The sequence below is a fragment of the Lepidochelys kempii genome, chromosome 14 (genome assembly GCF_965140285.1).
Source record: "Lepidochelys kempii isolate rLepKem1 chromosome 14, rLepKem1.hap1, whole genome shotgun sequence".
NCBI lineage: Eukaryota > Metazoa > Chordata > Testudines > Cheloniidae > Lepidochelys > Lepidochelys kempii.
Genome location: NC_136393.1, coordinates 47,417,723 through 47,436,829, shown reverse-complemented (window position 1 = coordinate 47,436,829; position 19,107 = coordinate 47,417,723). Strand labels below are relative to the sequence as shown.

Below are 19,107 nucleotides of genomic sequence, written 5' to 3'. Positions count from 1 at the left end.
AGTGTGTGTGTGGCACAGACAAGGCTCTCTCATACAAAGGGCAGATGGTCGTGAGCAGGGTTGAAAATAATTTAAAGGACTTACCCGTACGCAGGGCAGCCGGGCTCCTGGGCAAGGTGGGCCTGTGTCAGTATATTTGTGTGGCTCTGGGCCCCTGGAAGGGGCGAGGCCTCGGGTGGAAGGGGCAGTGCTGGGGCCAGACTCCCCCAGCCAGCCCTTCAGTGCTGCCCACCCTGCGCTGCCCAGGGCCCCGGCAGCGATTTAAAGAGCCCAGGGCTCCCGGCCACCACTACCATGGCAGCGGCTGGAGCCCCGGGCCCTTTAAATCACTGACGGAGCCCCAGGGTAATGGCAGCGGTGGCCAGGAGTCCCGGGGCTCTGGTGGCGACATAAAGGGCCTGGGGCTCTGGCCGCTGCCTGGAGTCCCAGGCCCTTTTAAATTGCCAGGCCCTGGGGCAGCTGCCCCTTTTGCCCCGCCCCTCATCAGCAGCCCTGCCGATACGGTGCTTAAAGCACTGCTGCAGGGCTGTGTACCGGCCCGTACCAGCGGCCACTTTCTTACCGGTATGCCGTACCAGCCCGTGCTGGCTTACGTTCACCTCTGGTCACGAGATGCCTCACTGCCCTGGGAAGCATCACGGGTTAGTAATTTCTTCCAGGTTTAGGACAGTTATAAATTACAACTCAACACCCCAAACCAGTAAGAAGGACCGAGGGGAGGAACTGTGACTGCGAGGTGTACCTGAGTCCCAATGCCTCCTGGGGTTCTGCTCTGCCCCCGGCTTAGAGCTTTGTCTAAAGCCACAATCCCGCCCCGGGAGCCTAAACACCAGTATTTCATGTTACAGATACACAAATAAAGATCCTCAGCCTGACTGTTTATATCACAGCAGCTTCTTTCTGACAGATCCATTTGAACACAGCAGAACACGTCTCAGACAGAATCTGGGTGCCTTTTATACACCCGCAGCTGTTCCCATCAGTAGAGCCTAAGAAGCTGCAAAATTAAAGAGAGAGTCAGTGTCATTGTGGTCCCTGTAACAAGGAAAGGCCTAGAGGTGAGTCTTTCTTCCCCCTCACTCTTAATGGGAAGCTTGGCTCTGGTGTTGTCCTTCATCTCTGTAACTTTTCTGCAGAGCTTAAGTCGAAAAGACAGCCCTGGAGGTGAGAGGAGCTAGGGGGTCTCTGGCAAGGAATGGAGTAGGCTGAATCTCAGGGGTCAGTGATCTGGTACTTTCTTATTGGAAGCAGCCACCTTGAGCTCCCGCATCTCGGCTTTCCTTTAAAAACCAAATCTGAGTCTCAGGGGAGAGTGGAAATCTGCACCACGTGATCTGGGTAACAGATGGTTGCAGGAAGCCTGAGGACTTGTCCAGATGAACGGTTAGGGCTGGGTTCACAAAGGGATTTAAGAGCCTAACAGGGGTGCCAGAACAGGGGGGACCAGGGGGCCATGACCCTCCCACTTTTCGCCATGAGCATGGCCCCTGCCCTCCTAATCCCACCAAAGCTCCAAACCCTGAGCCTGGGCAGCTGTGGAGAGCCACGGACCTGTCACCTGCCAGGGGTGGAGGGGCCCAAGAGCAGCCCCTGGCCTGTATCCCTGCCACCCCGGACTCCACGCCCAGGGCAGGTAGAGGATCCACAACTCCCCACAGCTGCCCGCGCAGCTCTTACCATGACCGGGTTGTGGCTCCAAGGCCCCGCCCCTGGACGGAGCCAGGTCGGGGTAAGAGCAGTGCAGGCAGCTGTGGGGAGCCTGGGGGGTGGGGACTCCCGCCGGGGGCTGCTCTTGGCCCCCTCCCACTCCAGGCAGTTGGAGGGGCCTGGGCTCCCTGGCCTGCTTCCAGCTTCCAGCTTGACTGGGGTGGGGCCTTGGGGGAAGAGGAGGGGCAGGAGTTGGGCCATGGAGGGGCCCCCCACTTTTGGGAAGGCTACATCACTCCTGGAGCCTAACAGCCACTTTAGGCACCTACATCCCAGAACCATGTCCAAAACCCTGGCTCAGCTGCAACCAAACCCTTGAGGCACCTAAACTTTTTCAGTGCCTCAATTTTCATAGTCAAGGTTTCCTAGGCACCTGTGTGCCTGCCTGTCAGCTGCCTCGCTGCTGCCTCCCTCTAGGCTGCTGGCTGCCTAAGCCCCAGCATGATGCATGAGCCAGCAGCAGACAGACATTCCTCCACCTAACGCGCCTGTGAGCCCCGAGCCGGTACTGCATGTTCAAAGGCCACTTACCAGATTGAGCCCCACAGGTGAACTCCTACAAAATGGAAGGGAGGATCAAGCGCTCCCTGGTAACTTTTAGCCCAGGAGTTTGGGCACAAACCTGAAAAGTGAGAGACACCCAGTTCAAGTCCACTTGTGGCTGCAGGGATTTGAACAGGGGTCTACTACCTCTTAGGAGGAGAAGGAGGAGCAGCCTCTAACCACTGAGCTAAGTGGTATGTTCCAGTGAGGATAAATAATTTAAAGAGTGATTGGAGCAGAGGGACTAAATGTCACCTCAGGATGGGATGGAGAGAGATGATTTTTAGCCCCCATCAATGAACTGCTGCTTGGAGCAGCTGGCCCGGGCACCCGCAAGGAGAGAGGCAATTCCTGATTTAGTCCTCAGTGGAGGACAGGATCTGTCCCAAGAGGTGAATGGAGCTGAACTGCCTGGTAACAGTGACACAGTAATTAAATTTAACAGATTTATTTGAGCATAAGCTTTCGTGGGTAAAAACCCCACTTCTTCAGATGCATGGAGTGAAAATTACAGATGCAGACAAAAATATACTGACACACGAAGAGAAGGGAGTTCCCTCACAAGTGGAGAACCAGTGCTGACGGGGCCAATTCGATCAGGGTGGATGTAGTCCACTCCCAATAATTGATGAGGAGGTGTCAATTCCAGGAGAGGCAAAACTGCTTTTGTAATGAGCCAGCCACACCCAGTCCCTATTCAAACCCAAATTAATGGCGTTAAATTTGCAAATGAATTTTAGTTCTGCTGTTTCTCTTTGAAGTTTGATTCTGAAGCAATGCCCCTCTGCCATGTACATTGGCCAAACCAGACAGTCCCTACATAAAAGAATAAATGGACACAAATCAGGCATCAGGAACGGTAACATACAAAAGCCAGTGGGAGAACACTTCAATCTCCCTGGACATTCGATAACAGATGTGAAAGTAGCTATAATTGAACAAAAAAACTTCAGAAACAGACTTCAAAGAGAAACAACAGAACTAAAATTCATTTGCAAATTTAACGCCATTAATTTGGGTTTGAATAGGGACTGGGAGTGGCTGGCTCATTACAAAAGCAGTTTTGCCTCTCCTGGAATTGACACCTCCTCATCAATTATTGGGAGTGGACTACATCCACCCTGATCGAATTGGGCCCGTCAGCACTGGTTCTCCACTTGTGAGGTAACTCCCTTCTCTTCGTGTGTCAGTATAATAATGCCTGCCTCTGTAATTTTCACTCCATGCATCTGAAGAAGTGGGGTTTTTACCCATGAAAGCTTATGCTCAAATAAAACTGTTAGTCTTTAAGGTGCCACCAGACTCCTTCTTGTTTTTGTGGATACAGACTAACACGGCTACCCCCTGATACTTGTCAGTAATTAAATTTAGCATCCCTGTACGGTGGATAATACCAAAAAAGCCCCAGACAGTTACATTTAACTTCAAAAGGGGAGCTACCTAAGCAAGAAGATACTTGTTGGATGGAAATTAAACAGAGCTGTCACAAGTGTAAAATGCCTCCTAGCAGCACGGACGCTACTTAAAAACACCGTAAGAGAGGCTCAGACTAAGGGCTTGTCTACACTTATAGTGCTGCAGTGAAGACACCACCTACACTGACCAAAGAGCTTCTCCCATCAGCGTAGTCAATCCACCTCCCCAAGAGCGGTAGCTATGGCCACAGGAGAAGCGCTCCCATCAAGATACGCTGGAGGGGAGGGATAGGATACAGAAGGACCTAGACCAATTGGAAGATTGGATAGAGGGTGGTGAAACACTGGAATGCGTTACCTAGGGAGTTGGTAGAATCTCCTTCCTTAGAGGTTTTTAAGGTCAGGCTTGACAAAGCCCTGGCTGGGATGATTTAACTGGGAATTGGTCCTGCTTTGAGCAGGGGGTTGGACTAGATGACCTTCTGGGGTCCCTTCCAACCCTGATATTCTATGATTCTATGATTCTATTGGGCCAAAAGGAATCTGATGAGGTTCAATAAGGATAAGTGCAGGGTCCTGCACTTAGGACGGAAGAACCCAATGCACAGCTACAGACTAGGGACCGAATGGCTAGGCAGCAGTTCTGCAGAAAAGGACCTAGGGGTGACAGTGGACGAGAAGCTGGATATGAGTCAGCAGTGTGCCCTTGTTGCCAAGAAGGCCAATGGCATTTTGGGATGTATAAGTAGGGGCATAGCGAGCAGATCGAGGGACGTGATCGTTCCCCTCTATTCGACATTGGTGAGGCCTCATCTGGAGTACTGTGTCCAGTTTTGGGCCCCACACTTCAAGAAGGATGTGGATAAATTGGAGAGAGTCCAGCGAAGGGCAACAAAAATGATTAGGGGACTGGAACACATGAGTTATGAGGAGAGGCTGAGGGAGCTGGGATTGTTTAGCCTGCAGAAGAGAAGAATGAGGGGGGATTTGATAGCTGCTTTCAACTACCTGAAAGGGGGTTCCAAAGAGGATGGCTCTAGACTGTTCTCAATGGTAGCAGATGACAGAACGAGGAGTAATGGTCTCAAGTTGCAGTGGGGGAGGTTTAGATTGGATATTAGGAAAAACTTTTTCACTAAGAGGGTGGTGAAACACTGGAATGCGTTACCTAGGGAGGTGGTAGAATCTCCTTCCTTAGAGGTTTTTAAGGTCAGGCTTGACAAAGCCCTGGCTGGGATGATTTAACTGGGAATTGGTCCTGCTTTGAGCAGGGGGTTGGACTAGATGACCTTCTGGGGTCCCTTCCAACCCTGATATTCTATGATTCTATGATTCTATGAACGTAGTGCTGTCTACACCCAGGGTTAGGTCGGTACCTGTGTCGCTCGGGGGCTGGATTTTTCACATCCCTGAGTGACTTACTTAGACTGACACAAGTTTGTAGTGTAGACCAAGGCTAAATGGGTACCCCAAATAAAAAAAGACAGTTGGAGGACCAAAAAAATGCCACCATGGCTAAACAGCAGAGTAATGGAGGGCATTAGAGGCAAAAAGGCATTCTTTAAAATTTGGAAGTCGAATCCTAATGAGAAAAATAGGAAGGAGCATGAACTCTGGCAAGTGAATTGTAAATGTTTAAGAAAGCAGGCCAAGGAACAGTTTGAGAAACAACTTGCTGAAGGTGCAAAAACTAACAAAAAATTGTTCCAAGTACATTCGAAGCAGGAAACCTGTCAAACAGACAGTGGTTAGATGCAGTGTTGTTCTAGCCGTGTTGGTGCCAGGATATTAGAGAGACAAGGTGGGCGAGGAAATATCTTCTATTGGATCAAGTCCATTGACCTAGCTACTGCCTTCCGAGGGGGTGGCTTTACTGCAGCGATGAAAAAGCCCCTAATGTTGCTGTAGAAAGTGTCTACTCCACTGTGGCCCTGTAATGTAGACAATGCTGCAGTTGTAGCACTTGTAATGTAGTCCAGGGATTCTCAACATTTTACTTTCTGAACCCCAACCCCAACATGCTCTAAAAACTCCATGGCCGGGGGTCGGGGCTTCAGCTGCTGGAGCGGTGATCGGGGCCAGGGCTGGGAGCTCCAGGTTTCAGCTGCCAGGGCTCGGGGCTTCTGCCCCATGGGACTTGGGACTCAGGGCTCCCGGCTTTAGCCCCACGGGGCAGGGAACTCAGGGCTTCTGCCCCACAGGGACACCAGGGCTTGTGGCTCCAGGCTTCACCCCCACGACTCCGGGCTTCAGCCCCATGCAGGAGGACAGGACTTGTGGCTCTGGATTTCAGCCCTTTGGCACTAGGCTTCAGCCTGGCAGGGGCACTGGGTCTCCAATCTTTAGACCCGCAGGAGTTCAGGGGCGCTGGGGCTGGGGGCTCCAGGCTTCAGCCCTGCAGGCTCAGGACTCCAGGTTTCAGCCTCTCGGCTCCGACTTCAGCCCCCTGGGGAGCGCCAGGGCTCAAGGCTTCAGCCCCCAGGCTCAGCTCCTGGTTTCAGCCCCACGGAGGCACCAGGCTTCGGCCACAAGGGCCCTCAGCCCCTTGAAACCAGCTCCCATCCCCCAAAGAGGACACGGACCCCTGGTTGAGAACCACTGGTGTAGACATACTTAGGCACCTAATTCCCTGAGAGAGGCAGTGGTTGGCCTCTTGTATTGGCATCTCCCATTGGCTAGCTCAGGCAGTTCCCCACCTAGTGTGCTGGTTTCTGTGAATCGCATTGTGAGGTGCTTGTCACTCCCCATGCATTGTACAAGGGAGTCTGGGCACTTAACGCGGGCTTTGAGAATCCCAGGGATTTTTCTTGGTGCCTAAAACGTAGGTGCTGATACACTCAGCGTCCCATCCCATAAAAGTCTGTTTGTGAACCTAGCCCTTACGGCACAGCAGGCTGGGGTGTAAATCTAGCTTGTGCTCACTGGCCGTGTGGACAGTCTGACTGCCCACTGAAAACCCGGTAGGAAATTTTTAGTGCACAACAGCAGAGTCCACAGGGCAGTCAGTCTATGGCCACCTTGTGTGACTGAGGTAGGTTCAGAGCCCAGCCTGCTGCCAACCAACTGCTTGTCTAGACAAGCCCAGAAACAATGTGGGGGGGGAGCTGCCCCATACACCTCAGTGGGACGTTAACGCAGATCTGCAATGATGATAAATTCCACTGTTCTAATGCAAGGAAGGAGAGGGAGGATCAAGGGATAAGAATCTGCCCAAGTTCCTAGGAGCAGCAGCTCACTGTGACCCCACAAATGGGTGGTGCCTGAGAGAAATCGTCAAATTTCTTCCCCCTCCCCCGCATCTAACACTGGGAGCAGAAAGACCAGAGAGAGGAGCAGAGCCCAGGGGAACACAGCAGAGCCAGATCAGCACCTTAGCCTTGTCTACACTAGGAGGTGTTTCTGGTGCAGTTATATTGGAAACCCTGTAGTGTGGACACAGCTATATCCATATCTAAGGGCTTGTCTACATTACCCGCTGGATCGACGGGCAGTGATCGATCCAGCAGTGGTTGATTTATCGGGTCTAGTATAGAAGCGATAAATCGACCGCCAAGCACTCTCCCGTCGACTCCGGTACTCCACCGGAGCGAGAGGCGCAAGCCGAGTCGACGGGGGAGCGTCAGCAGTTGACTCACCTCAGTGAAGACACCGCGGTGAGTAGATCTAAGGGCGTCGACTTCAGCTACGTTATTTACGTAGCTGAAGTTGCGTAACTTAGCTCGATCCCCCCCTCCCTAGTGTAGACTAGACCTCAGTGTTTCTACCACTGCAGCTTATGCCAGTTCCCCCGATCGGCATAAGCTACATTTCTGTAAGCACAGGTATATTGGTAGAACTGCAGCTACACTAGGGCCTTTGCTGGCACAGCCAAAATACTCTTAACCAACATAGCTACGCTGGTAACACTTTTAAGTGTAGATCAGGCCTTAGACAGACGTTGGACATTTAACATCAGCAATTTATACAATGGTGCTTTTCCCAAACATCTATCAAACAGTAAACATCAGGCAGCACTTACAGCATTGGATCTAATGGGGAACCGTCCACCCAGGTCCATTTCCCCCCTGGGGGTGTCACTTTAAGTCCAATCCAGACACTATTTGCACCTTGTGTAACATTCTGTATGGAAGCCTGTGAAGGGCAAAGCAGAGGGGGTGGGGTGAATATGCTGTAACATGCTCAAATTCCCTTAGTGCTCCCGTCAAATGCCTGCTCTTGGCTTCAGTGGCTCTGCCCATAACGCAGCAGGAGAACCCATCAGCACCTGAGCTAATTCACTCTCTCCCCTGGGCGGGCAGAGTCCCAGTGCAGCTGCTGGGAAATGTGGCTCTCTTTGTGCAGGCATGGTAACACCAGTACCAGTCCTTGGTGTCACAGGGTGAGCTGGCTCTTTAAGGGAGTCCTGGGTTCAGCCTCACCTGTGACTAGGTATCCCTGGTCTGAGAGATTCAGGTGATGGAAGCAGATGACCAGGAGCCAGGCCTGGTGGGGCTACAAGGGCAGCCCGAGGTCAGTCAAGGCAGAGAGAGATTTGATGGAGTAGGGGGGCTTCTGTGAGTAGCTCTATGCAGAATTCAGAGTGGTAGCCGTGTTAGTCTGTATCAGCAAAAACAACGAGGAGTCCTTATGGCACCTTAGAGACTAACACATTTATTTGGGCATAAGCTTTCGTGGGCTAGAACCCACTTCATCAGATGCATGGAGTGGAAAATACAGGAGCAGGTATAAATACATGAAAAGATGTGAATTGTCTTACCAAGTGTGAGGTTAGTCTAAGGAGACCATTCAATTACCAGCAGGATACCAACGGAGAAAAAATCACTTTTAAAGTGGTAATGAGAGCGGCCGATTTCAGACAGTTGACAAGAAGGTGTGAGTAACAGTAGGGGAAAATTAGTATTGGGGAAATTAGGTTTAGGTTTTATAATGACCCAACCACTCCCAGTCTTTATTCAGGCCTAATCTGATGGTGTCCAGTTTGCAAATTAATTCCAGTTCTGCAGTTCCAACTCCCATAAAGACTGGGAGTCAACTGTCTGAAATGGGCCACTCTCATTACCACTTCAAAAGTTTTTTTTCCTCCCTTGGTATCCTGCTGTCAATTGAATTGTCTCGTTAAACTAACCTCACACTTGGTAAGGCAATTCACATCTTTTCATGTATTTATACCTACTCTTGTATTTTCCACTCCATGTATCTGATGAAGTGGGTTCTAGTCCACGAAAGCTTATGCCCAAATAAATTTGTTAGTCTCTAAGGTGCCACAAGGACTCCTTGTTGTCTATGCAGAAGGGCTCTGCTGAGCTCTCAGACATGGCTTAGGTGGTGCAAAGCCTGCAGGAGCCAGCTGGGAACTCTGGAGTAGAAAAGCTCTGGGGTTCTTGTTCTGAATTGTATGTTAATCAGCCAGATGCCCAAGAAGGGGGGAAAAGGAGAAATGGGGAAGAAGGGGTAGAGCCAGGCTGGATAAACCCTGCTGCACTGGGATTGTAACTAGTGACACACGTCTCTCTCCAGCTGGAGTTTGATGAGCCTGTATTTTATGTTACCATCTCCTCCCGGCTCTGGATCACGAGCATGTGAGAGCTCTTCCACAAGCAGTCGTCACGGCTCCCAGTCCAGTCTTTACTCTCTTTAGACAGCCAGTAGCACTTGTCCCCATGCAGCAGCCAGTCCTTGGGGCAGAGTCTGCACTCGGAGCCCCCTGGAGGGAGACATGGGAACAGGGTGTCGTCAATTCTGAAAATTCAAACTACAGCTGGCTGAAAACTTTTGTTCAAAGCTGGTTTTTAATGGCAAAATGCCATTTTGCCCAAAATAAAAGTTTTTATTTTGGTGTCATTTTTCATTTTTTGATGGGGGGAGGGGACTCAAAATGGAAATACTGATTTTCTGTGGGGTGGGAGAAGATTTAATTCACTTTTGGAGGGGAAATCAACACTTACTCTTAACATTTCCCCCCACTGGAAAAGAGGGGGAGGACTTTCACTTTTCCATTTCCTTCAAAGGACATCAAACTGTCATTTCTTTTCATATTTTTCACGAACAAGGTTTGCAATGGTTCTAGATATTGCTGAAGTTTCCCCTACAGCTGAGTAAAAGGCAATGTACTGGCAAGGGCTTTTTTCAGAGGTCAGCATGCAAACAGGCAGGCATGCTGTAGGTCACGACTGAGCGGTGCTGGCAGAGCTGGGAGGGCAGAGAGAAGAGAATTCATCTGAAGTCTTTACACAGAGTTGCTCTCTTATTAAAGATCTGCTCTAACTCAGTCACAAGTTCCAGGTTCTATGCAGGAATCACTGGGTGGGATTTTCTGGATTGGTGCAGTAAATGTAGTTCACTGAGGTTTGGTCATGTGAGATCATAAAAGCTGAACAGAGACAGGCTCTGTCTATACTCCAATGGGAGACCTCATGGGAAAATCAGTGTGGAAACAAATATTGATGACTGAGACGGAGATGGAGGGACACCACCTACTAGGGCAGAACTGAACCCAGTGCCCCAGCCTGGCAGTAGGGGGCACTGTACCACTGCTACTGCCATGGTTCAGCTGAGAACTAAAAGCAAGGTCCACATCAGGTAATTAAGAGCATAAAAGATGCCATATTGGGTCAGACCACTGTCCATCTTGCTCAGTATCCTGTCTCTGACAGTGGCCCATACCAGAGTTTCCTGGGGAGTTTACAGAACAGGGCAATTACGGAGTTATCCACCCAACTTCCACTCCCAGCTTCTGGTAGTCAGGGGTTCAGCATCGCACCAATTATGGGGTTGCATTCCTGACAATCTTGACTAATAGTCATTGATGGATCTATTTCTTTTTTGAACCCAGTCACAGTTTTGGCCACCATAACATCCTACGGCAATGAGTTCCACAGTTTAGTTGTGTGAAAAAATACTTCCTCTCATTGTATTAAACCTGCTGCCTATTAATTTCATTGGATGACCCCTGGTTTTTGTTTTGTGTGAAGGGTAAATAATAGGGCTGTCAATTAATCGCAGTTAGCTCACCCGATTAACTCAACAAAATTAATCGTGATTAATCGCACTTATAACAATAGAATACCAATTGAAATGTATTAAATATTTTTGGATGTTTTTCTACATTTTCAATATTGATTTCAATTACAACACAGAATACAAAGTGCACAGTGCTCACTTTATATTATTATTTTTATTACAAATATATGCACTGTAAAAATGAGAAACAAAAGAAATAGTATTTTTCAATTCACCTCATACAAGTACTGAAGTGCAATCTCTTTATCTGAAAGTTGAATTTAATATCTTTCAAAATGTAGTAAACATCCAAAAATATTTAAAATAAATGTTATTCTATTATTGTTTAACAGCACCATTAATCGCGCGATTAATTTTTTTAATCGCTTGACAGCCCTAGTAAATAACACTTCTCTATTCACTTTTTCCACACCATTCATGTCCTATCACATTTCCACCCCCACCCCGTTGTCTCTTTTCTAAGTGGAACAGCCCTAATCTTTTCTAGTGTTTCCTTGTATGGAAGCTGTTCCATACCATTGATCATCTTTGTTGCCCTTCTCTGAACCAGTTCCACTACATCCTTTTTGAGATGGGGTGACCAGAACTGCACACAGTATCCAAGGTACACCATGGATTTATAAAGAGGCACTATGATATTTTCTGTCTTATTTTCTATCCTTTTCCTAATAGTTCCTAACATACTGTTAGCCTTTTTGACCACTGATGTATATTGAGTGGAAGCTTTCATATTATCCACGGTGACTCCAAGATATCTTTTTTGGGTGGTAACAGCTAATTTAGAACCCATCAGTGTATACGTATAGTTGGGATGATTTTTTTCCCAATGTGTATAACCTTACACTTATCCATGTTGAATTTCATCTGCCATTTTGTTGCCAAGTAACCCAGTTGTGAGAGATCCCTCGGTAACTCCTCACAGTCAGCTTTGGACTTAACTATCTGGAATAATTTTGTATCGTCTGCAAACATTGCCACTTCACTGTTCACCACCTTTTTTCAAATAATTAATATGTTCAACAGCTCTGGTCCCAGTACAGATCCTTGGGGGACCCCACTATTTACCTCTCTCCACTGTGAAAACTGACCATTTATTCCTACTCGTTGTTTCCTATCTGTCAACCAGTTACTGATACATGAAAGGACCTCACCATAGCTACTTAGTTACCTTAAGAGCCTTTGTTGAGGGACCTTGTCAAAGACTTTCTGAATACCCAGCTACACTATATCCACTGGATCAGCTTCATCCACCCGCCTGTTGACTCCCTTGAAGAATTCCCTTGACAAAAGCCATGTTCACTCTTCCCCAACAAATCGTGTTGATCTATGTGTCTGTTAATTCTGTCCTTCACTATAGTTTCTACCAATTTGCCCAGTACTGAAGTCCGGCTCACTAGGCTGTAATTGCCAGGATCACCTCTGGAGCCTTTTTAAAAAACTGGCATTACATTAGCTACCTTCCAGTCATCTGGCTGTTCTTGAATTCTGGGAGGTCTGAACCTGTTCAGATTCCAGCCTGGGTGACTTCAGTTTGCCTCTCTAAAACACCCTCTGCAATTCCAACAGGCTATGCAATTCTTCTTCAGTCATTTGCCTAAGACAAACAGCTGTTGAGTTTCACCCCAGAGGTGGCTGCATTTCAGTAGTGGGGGAAATGATTCCTGAGAGTATTACATAATTTGAAAAACACTTTGTGATCCAATCTCTACAGAAATTGTATTATTACACTATTATTAAAACTGTCTATGCTCTGGCAATGGGAGTTACTCTGACCACTAGATGTCACTGCTGATCCTCTGCACAAACAGCTGAGAATTATTAATTTCACTTAGATTGTAAATTCTTTGGGGCTTTGGGACTGTCTTTTTATTATGTGTTTTTACAGCACCTCGCACAATGGGGCCCTGAATGCTGAGCCTTTGGGCACTGTTGCAATACAAATCAATAATAATGAATATTAGTATTACAGTAGGACAGAGAGGCCACAACAATGGATAGGACCCCATTGTGGTAGGTGTTGCACGTGCACGTAGTATGACAAGGTATGCTTCAATGAGCTACCAATCTAAACATAGGGTGGGAAACAGGTGAAGATACACAAAGAAGAGCAGGATGACAGGGAGAATGAAATAACCCTACTGGTACAGAAAGAGGCAGCCACAACATTTACCTTGCACCTACCAACTGGGACTCATGAAAAGAAAAAAGACAGAGGATCTTTGGGTGTATAGTACATCACTACCACACCTAAAGCATTAGAGCACATTAAAAAACATTCCATTTACTTAAAAATCACCCTGTCGTCTGAACATTGTTTTCCCTGCTACAGTTATGAGTAGAGTTGACTGGCAAAAAATTGCCTTTCTTCAAAATGAAATTTTTCACAGGAAACTTCTTTCGTCTGAATTTTTCTAGTTTTTGTTGAAGTAACCTTCTGCCTCCCAAACTCTTTGATTAAAAAAGAAAAAGTTTACTCCCATGGTTAGCCCCCTTTACACTGTCACTTTGGCAATGTTGCCATCTCTCATATTTTTATCACACATCTTGTGAAGTTTGGTGTTTTCTTTTACGTCCTAGCTCCTGGAGTCAGGGGATTATGTGAGAATCTCAGTTTCATTACAGAAGGTTTCTAGTCCTCATAATTCTGAGAAAAGCCTGACAGCAGGACCCAAGTGCAACCTAAAGGCTCAGAAACCAGAAGGCAAACATAAAGAACCCAAAATGTATAATTTTTCTAAAATAAGCCAATCTCATGATTTTTAGGGCCTGACTCATGGTTTTTGAATGCTTGGGGATCGCAACACTGGAATATTGTATATAAAGGGGCCTCAGTAAAGCTGACAGTGTCCCTTTAACATGGTGCCTGGATTTTCAGTCACAGCCAGAGTGCTGCAAACTCTTTAAGGGAGAGTGACTCATGGCTCTGGGACAGTAGGAGCTGTGGTTACCTGCCAAGCTGTCATTGTGGGGTTCACATAGAGTTGGTTTCAGGCGAGACCGGAAATCCTCTGGGCAGGAGCATGCAGTGCTGCTGTTGATTCTGGTTTCATTATTCTCCGATGTATTCAGAGTTCCTCTGGTCTTTCCTTCACAAGAGACATGCAACTGGGAAACTTCAAAACAGCATCAGCGTCAATAAAAAATCACTTCTATTGCAGCTATTTAGGGATCAAAAAAACAATCATGGGAGGTGTAAAATCAAACAATGTAGTATCCATCACAGCTAGGCTAGGGACAGAGGAGGAGGGAATCCCATTCACTTCAGAGTATAGGTGCATTTCTGTCTTCCCATCCACATGTAACAGTGAACCTGTTTTAGCTGGATCATATGAGTTTCATGCATCCAGCTCTTAACTGCACATTGTTCCTGTAACATTTTGACCTGGGTGATGATGTAATGCCTAGGATTTCATTCGCAAATGGACAGGAATCAGGAATGGAATATCATTCAGATTTGGGAATGAGAAGTGAATTCATGGAGCACCATGAAGCCCAAATGGATAAATAGATTGGCTCTACTTACCCCAAACCCCCAGTGCTATCACAGCTATTGTCAGGACGATGTTCCCAGTCCATCCGACCCCTACAGCGATGCGATGCCACCAGGGACATGGAGGGGAACCTGTAAGAGGCAATGTTTGGCGAAACACCATCAGTCCCAGTGTGAGAAATAACAATGAAACTTGTTCTTCTCTGGAGCCTGTCCCAGCCTCCTTACCTGGGAGTTCCACTCTTCTTCGTATAACATTAGGGGCAGCTTTGCCGATGGCAGCTTCTTTCACACATTTCTCCCAGAAGCACTTCTACACCTTTTCCCCTCGCTGTTCCTTATGCATGGATGCCCCCCCTGAAATCATTCTACACAGCCACTGCTCTGCCCTGCTTCAGATCCTTTCTTACGTTCCCCCTGTAACCTGATACCCATGGTAAACTGCCTAATAATAACAGCTAGGCAAGTGGCCTGTTAATGATTCATTAATATAGCTTACTTCATTTAAAACCAACAACTACGAAGCCTCCAAATTGTTAACCTAGCTAATACATATCACCTTGTGTCCTTGTGACCATCCCCCTTGTCCTCCCTCTCCTCTATCTTTCCCTTCATGTTCAAAATACACCTGTTGTGTTTTGACCCTATTTAAATCGCAATCCTATAAATACTGTTATGTCAGGAGTCACCAGGTGGTGCTGTTACACACAGTCATACATATTCCTTTTCTCAATGTGTGAACACTTTGAAGAAATGTTACACTATTGTTCATTTTGCGGTATAGGTTCTTTGTGGGGGAGCTGTTGCACCAGTAGGGGAGTTTGCTCTCTGCCTTAATTTCTCTAACTAGAGTCACAACTTGGGGCAGAGTTGCTTCCTGGGAACCAGGCATGGTGTTTTGGCTGAGATTCCTGAAAGAGGGGTTTGTTTGCATGCCATTTGTGACCACCTCTGTTCCAGGACCGGTGTACACAGGGTAAATAAACAAATTCCACTGAGAAAATACCCAGCCTCCATGTCACTGAATTCTTCTCCATTGTGAAAACAAACCAGGCTCAAATGTCTACTATTACTAAGCACACCTTAGTGACAAGGTGACAATACTTGTGCCTGCACTTAACTTTTAACACGTAAGTAGTCCCATTGACTTCAAAAGGACCACTTATATGAGAAAAGTAAAGTATGTGTGTAAGTGTTAGCAGGACTGGGGCCTTAGTTTGTAAATGATCTGATTGAGAAATTTTCCATCGAAACTGATTTTTTGATAGAAAACTGGGTTCGGGACTAAATTTTTTTTGCTAAAAAAGTGTTTGTTTTCTGCAGAAAATTGATTTTTTATTTAATTTATTTATTTATTGGTATTTTGATTCTGAAATGCCACCCACTGTGGTGTCTCATAGAAGTGAAGTTTGGGTGCCTTATTCCCCCATTCTCCTCCATGGGCTGCAGGGCCACACAGAGAGGGTGCCAAAAATGGAAGTTTGCCCCAGGCATCATGTTTAAGTGTGTCCCCAAACCCGTGGAACAATATGATTATTGGATGAAACACAGAAACGTGGGGAGTCACAGTTTCAAATATTGCCCCAGGCCCCCAGAAACTTCTGTGCAGCCCTGATGGACCAGGCTCCCCAGCCAAACTTCATCTTTTGTGATGCACGATGGCCATGTGAGTGCTGCTGTGATAACTAGGCCTACAAATTTACCCTAATTGTGAGAAGTGTGTGAAAGTTAATTAAATGTCACAATAACCTATAATAATAAATGTTGATAGGAAAAGGTGCAAAAGGGAGACAGAAAGACTGAACTAATCTAAACAAAAAGACCTACTGCTATAAATTAAGACCTGTGTTAAGATCATGCATGGTAAAGGTTGCACATGAAAGGTGCCAGAGAGCTGCATCATCAAACAACATAGATATGAACTTTGCATGCTCTCAGTGTGGCTGATTCTGCATCAGGATTTGGACTTCCGTCATATGTAGAGCCATAGATGAGAACTGCGACATCAGCAGCAATGTACTGCTAACACACAGAGTTAATTTGTGAATAAAATAATGAGGGGACGGCTATTCCACCCATCAATCCTTTACGGGGTCCTTAAAAAAAAAGACTTTTTTGGGGGGCGGGGGGGATCAAGAAAAAGCCAAGAAGAAGCTGTCTGCCAACATCTGCTACCACAAGTGTTCCCGTCAGGGCTGCCGCCACTACCATGTCCTGGGACCCACTGCTACACCATTGGGCTTTCGTCATCCTGATCTTGAAAGATGTCCTGACCAGCCTGGCCCAGAGAGAGGAGCCCAGAGGACATTGCTACTTCCACCTGCTCTGGCTAAATTCCAAACACTGCCTGGCATGTGAGACTGTCACCCCCACTCCCCCTTGTTTGTTCTTTTTTTCCTCTACCTTATTTCTTCTCTTTCCTATCCGTTTCCTTTTACCTTCTGTGTAAGAAGAGTCTGGCTTAGGCAGCCAAGACTGTACATTTTGCAACACTGCTGTAAGCCTGTGACCAGAAAAAGACAACCAGCCATAATACAGTCCTATTCTGCTACAAGTTCACCAGGACTCTGAGCAGCGGATATGATTGTGTGCCATGCTTGTGTTTCTGCAGAAACAAGGTTACAACTGAGAGTTAACACCAAAAACAGAAGTTGTATTTTCTATCTTTGCTGTTTCTTTTCCCTCACCTTTTGTTTGTCTTGTTTTCTCTTTTAGAGGAACAGGATTAGACTTTAAACAACAGTAGCAATAGCTCCAGCCCATCTCAACTAACCTTTTTTCTTTTCCCTCAAAAGAACAGTTATTATCATCATTAATACTATCTAAAGACTGTCAGATAGGGGGCTTTTCTCCAGCTAAAGGGAAAGGAAATAAGGAATGTTGTTAAAATGAAAGCCTCACTTAATATTTTAGATTTCAAATGCTTCAACTGCTTTATTAAAGACACAGAAAAAGAAAGAAAGAAAAAGATTAAAATGATTTTTAATGGTGTATTTGCCATGGGACTAACCAAGCTGAGGTACTTGTATGTCAAACCCTGGACCTTGTTTACCAGTGTTTAATGTCAGACAGTGACAGGATCACATTAACACCTTTGATCCTTTGGGCCCATTTAGTCCATGAAAATTAACACAAAAGTGCTGTAAATGGACTGCGCCCCGCCAAGAGGGGAGACCATGATGAATCACGGGAGTTGTATTCCAAGCAGGGAGCCAAGCCCATAGAGGAAAACGGAGACATGAGGCACGCAAATCATAGACACCGAGTTTCTAATGTGTTGGGGGGGGGGGTGGAACTCCACCCCAGGCCCCACCCCCACCCCTTTCCCCAAGGCCCCACCCCTACCTGCCGTTCCGCCCCCTCTCTGCCCTGCCCTCCCACCCCTGATCGCAGTGGGCGGGAGGCACTGGGAGGAGAGGGGGAGGCGCTGATCAGCTGGGCCACTGATGGGCGGGAGGTGCTGGGGAGGAGCGGGAGGCGCTGATAGTGGGGCTGCCAATGGGTGCTAAACACCCACCGTTTCCCTTCCCTCCCCCCGGGGAGTTCCAAAGTGCTTTCAAAGTAGGCTAGGGGAGTTTCAATGGTGGCTGAAACCCCTTAGGCTTCTTTGAAAATCCCAGCCAAAATACTTTAGTGGTTTCCTATTTTCCCGAGAATTATATTGTGAAATGAAGATAGTGAGCCAGAGTCTATTCTGTTACCCAGGTGTACGCTAAATACAAAGACATTCCACTGAGGTTACATCCGAATTTTCACAGAAGTGACAGTGCTATTACATTGACTCAGTGTCTTGATTTTGAGCGGTGATCTTTTGTAACTTTTTGTAAACAGAAGCATCTTTAAACCAAACTCACTCTATACTTTCAAACTATGTTTTCTAGGGAAGGGGTTGGAAACTAACTTCTTGTTTCAAATGAAGCTTGTGACACTCTTAAAGCCACTCACAGAGTTTATAATCACTACAGGAGAATTAAATTTCTTCCTGTCGTAACCACTATTAATTCTAAGTCAATTCAAAAATTGCATCCTTCTGCTCACAAAAGTGCATCCTTATGTATGGCTTTTCACAGAGACCTAATTCAGATCACTACTGTGAACTTCAGAGAACTAATTGTTCTGAAATTATGAGTTGACAAAAATAGTGGAAGTAATTTTTGAAAAGTGAAAAATATTGTCTGGTCTATATGTGTTCAGTACCTAAGACAACGAGGCCCCTGCTCCTAACTAAAGCCTTTTAGCAACACCACCTGGCAAATTTCATATTAATTAATGGTGGTGGTTGTGTTTTCTGTCTTCAATTTAAAATCGCTTGTTGAATTTTGTTTAACGTTTCTAAGGAAAATTATCTTGTAGCTTTGGACTAACAAATTATTTCGAGCTAAAAGGAGAGGGGTTTTCAGGAAAAGGAAGTGGGAAGGTTAAAGTCATCCTTATATTGGAATCTGTCTTCCACTTTTAACTGCTATATGAAGTCAATACTGGACTTCATGATTTTAACAAGTATCAGGGGGTAGCCGTGTTAGTCTGTATCCACAAAAAACAACGAGGAGTCCGGTGGCACCTTAAAGACTAACAGATTTATTTGGTCATAAGATTTTAACAACAACTTATGAGACAAGTTAATTTTAATTTCAGCATTAGACCCTGATCCTGAAAAGATTTGAGCACAGGTGTAATTTTAAACATATGAGTGACTGCTTCATTGGGATGACTCATTTAATGAAGTAAAACTTATGCATAACTGTCTGCAGGTTTGGGCATTTGGATGACCCACCTTACAAAGCTCACGGCTAGCCACAAGCATTTGGAGGATCAGGCCTACCCTTAGTTGTAGGACTGGAAATACATTATTACCAAGGGTCGTGGTAGATTCTTCATCACTGAATTTTAAAATCAAGACTGGATTTTTTTTTTCTAAAGGATACTCTAGGA

The 19,107-nt window shown here is 46.4% G+C and overlaps 1 protein-coding gene across 1 annotated transcript; it reads right to left on the bottom strand.

Annotated features, from left to right (window-relative positions):
- Positions 1–453: 453 nt before the first annotated feature.
- On the bottom strand, positions 454–14,947 carry LOC140897541 (killer cell lectin-like receptor subfamily F member 1). Its single transcript, XM_078848381.1, has 7 exons — positions 14,936–14,947; positions 14,404–14,488; positions 14,209–14,307; positions 13,634–13,798; positions 9,215–9,369; positions 7,684–7,796; positions 454–997 (listed from the first exon to the last, which is right to left on the bottom strand). Exons 1-7 carry the CDS (start codon positions 14,945–14,947, stop codon positions 880–882), a joined length of 747 nt encoding a protein of 248 aa, XP_078704507.1. The 3' UTR covers positions 454–879.
- Between the last annotated feature and the right edge of the window lie 4,160 nt (positions 14,948–19,107).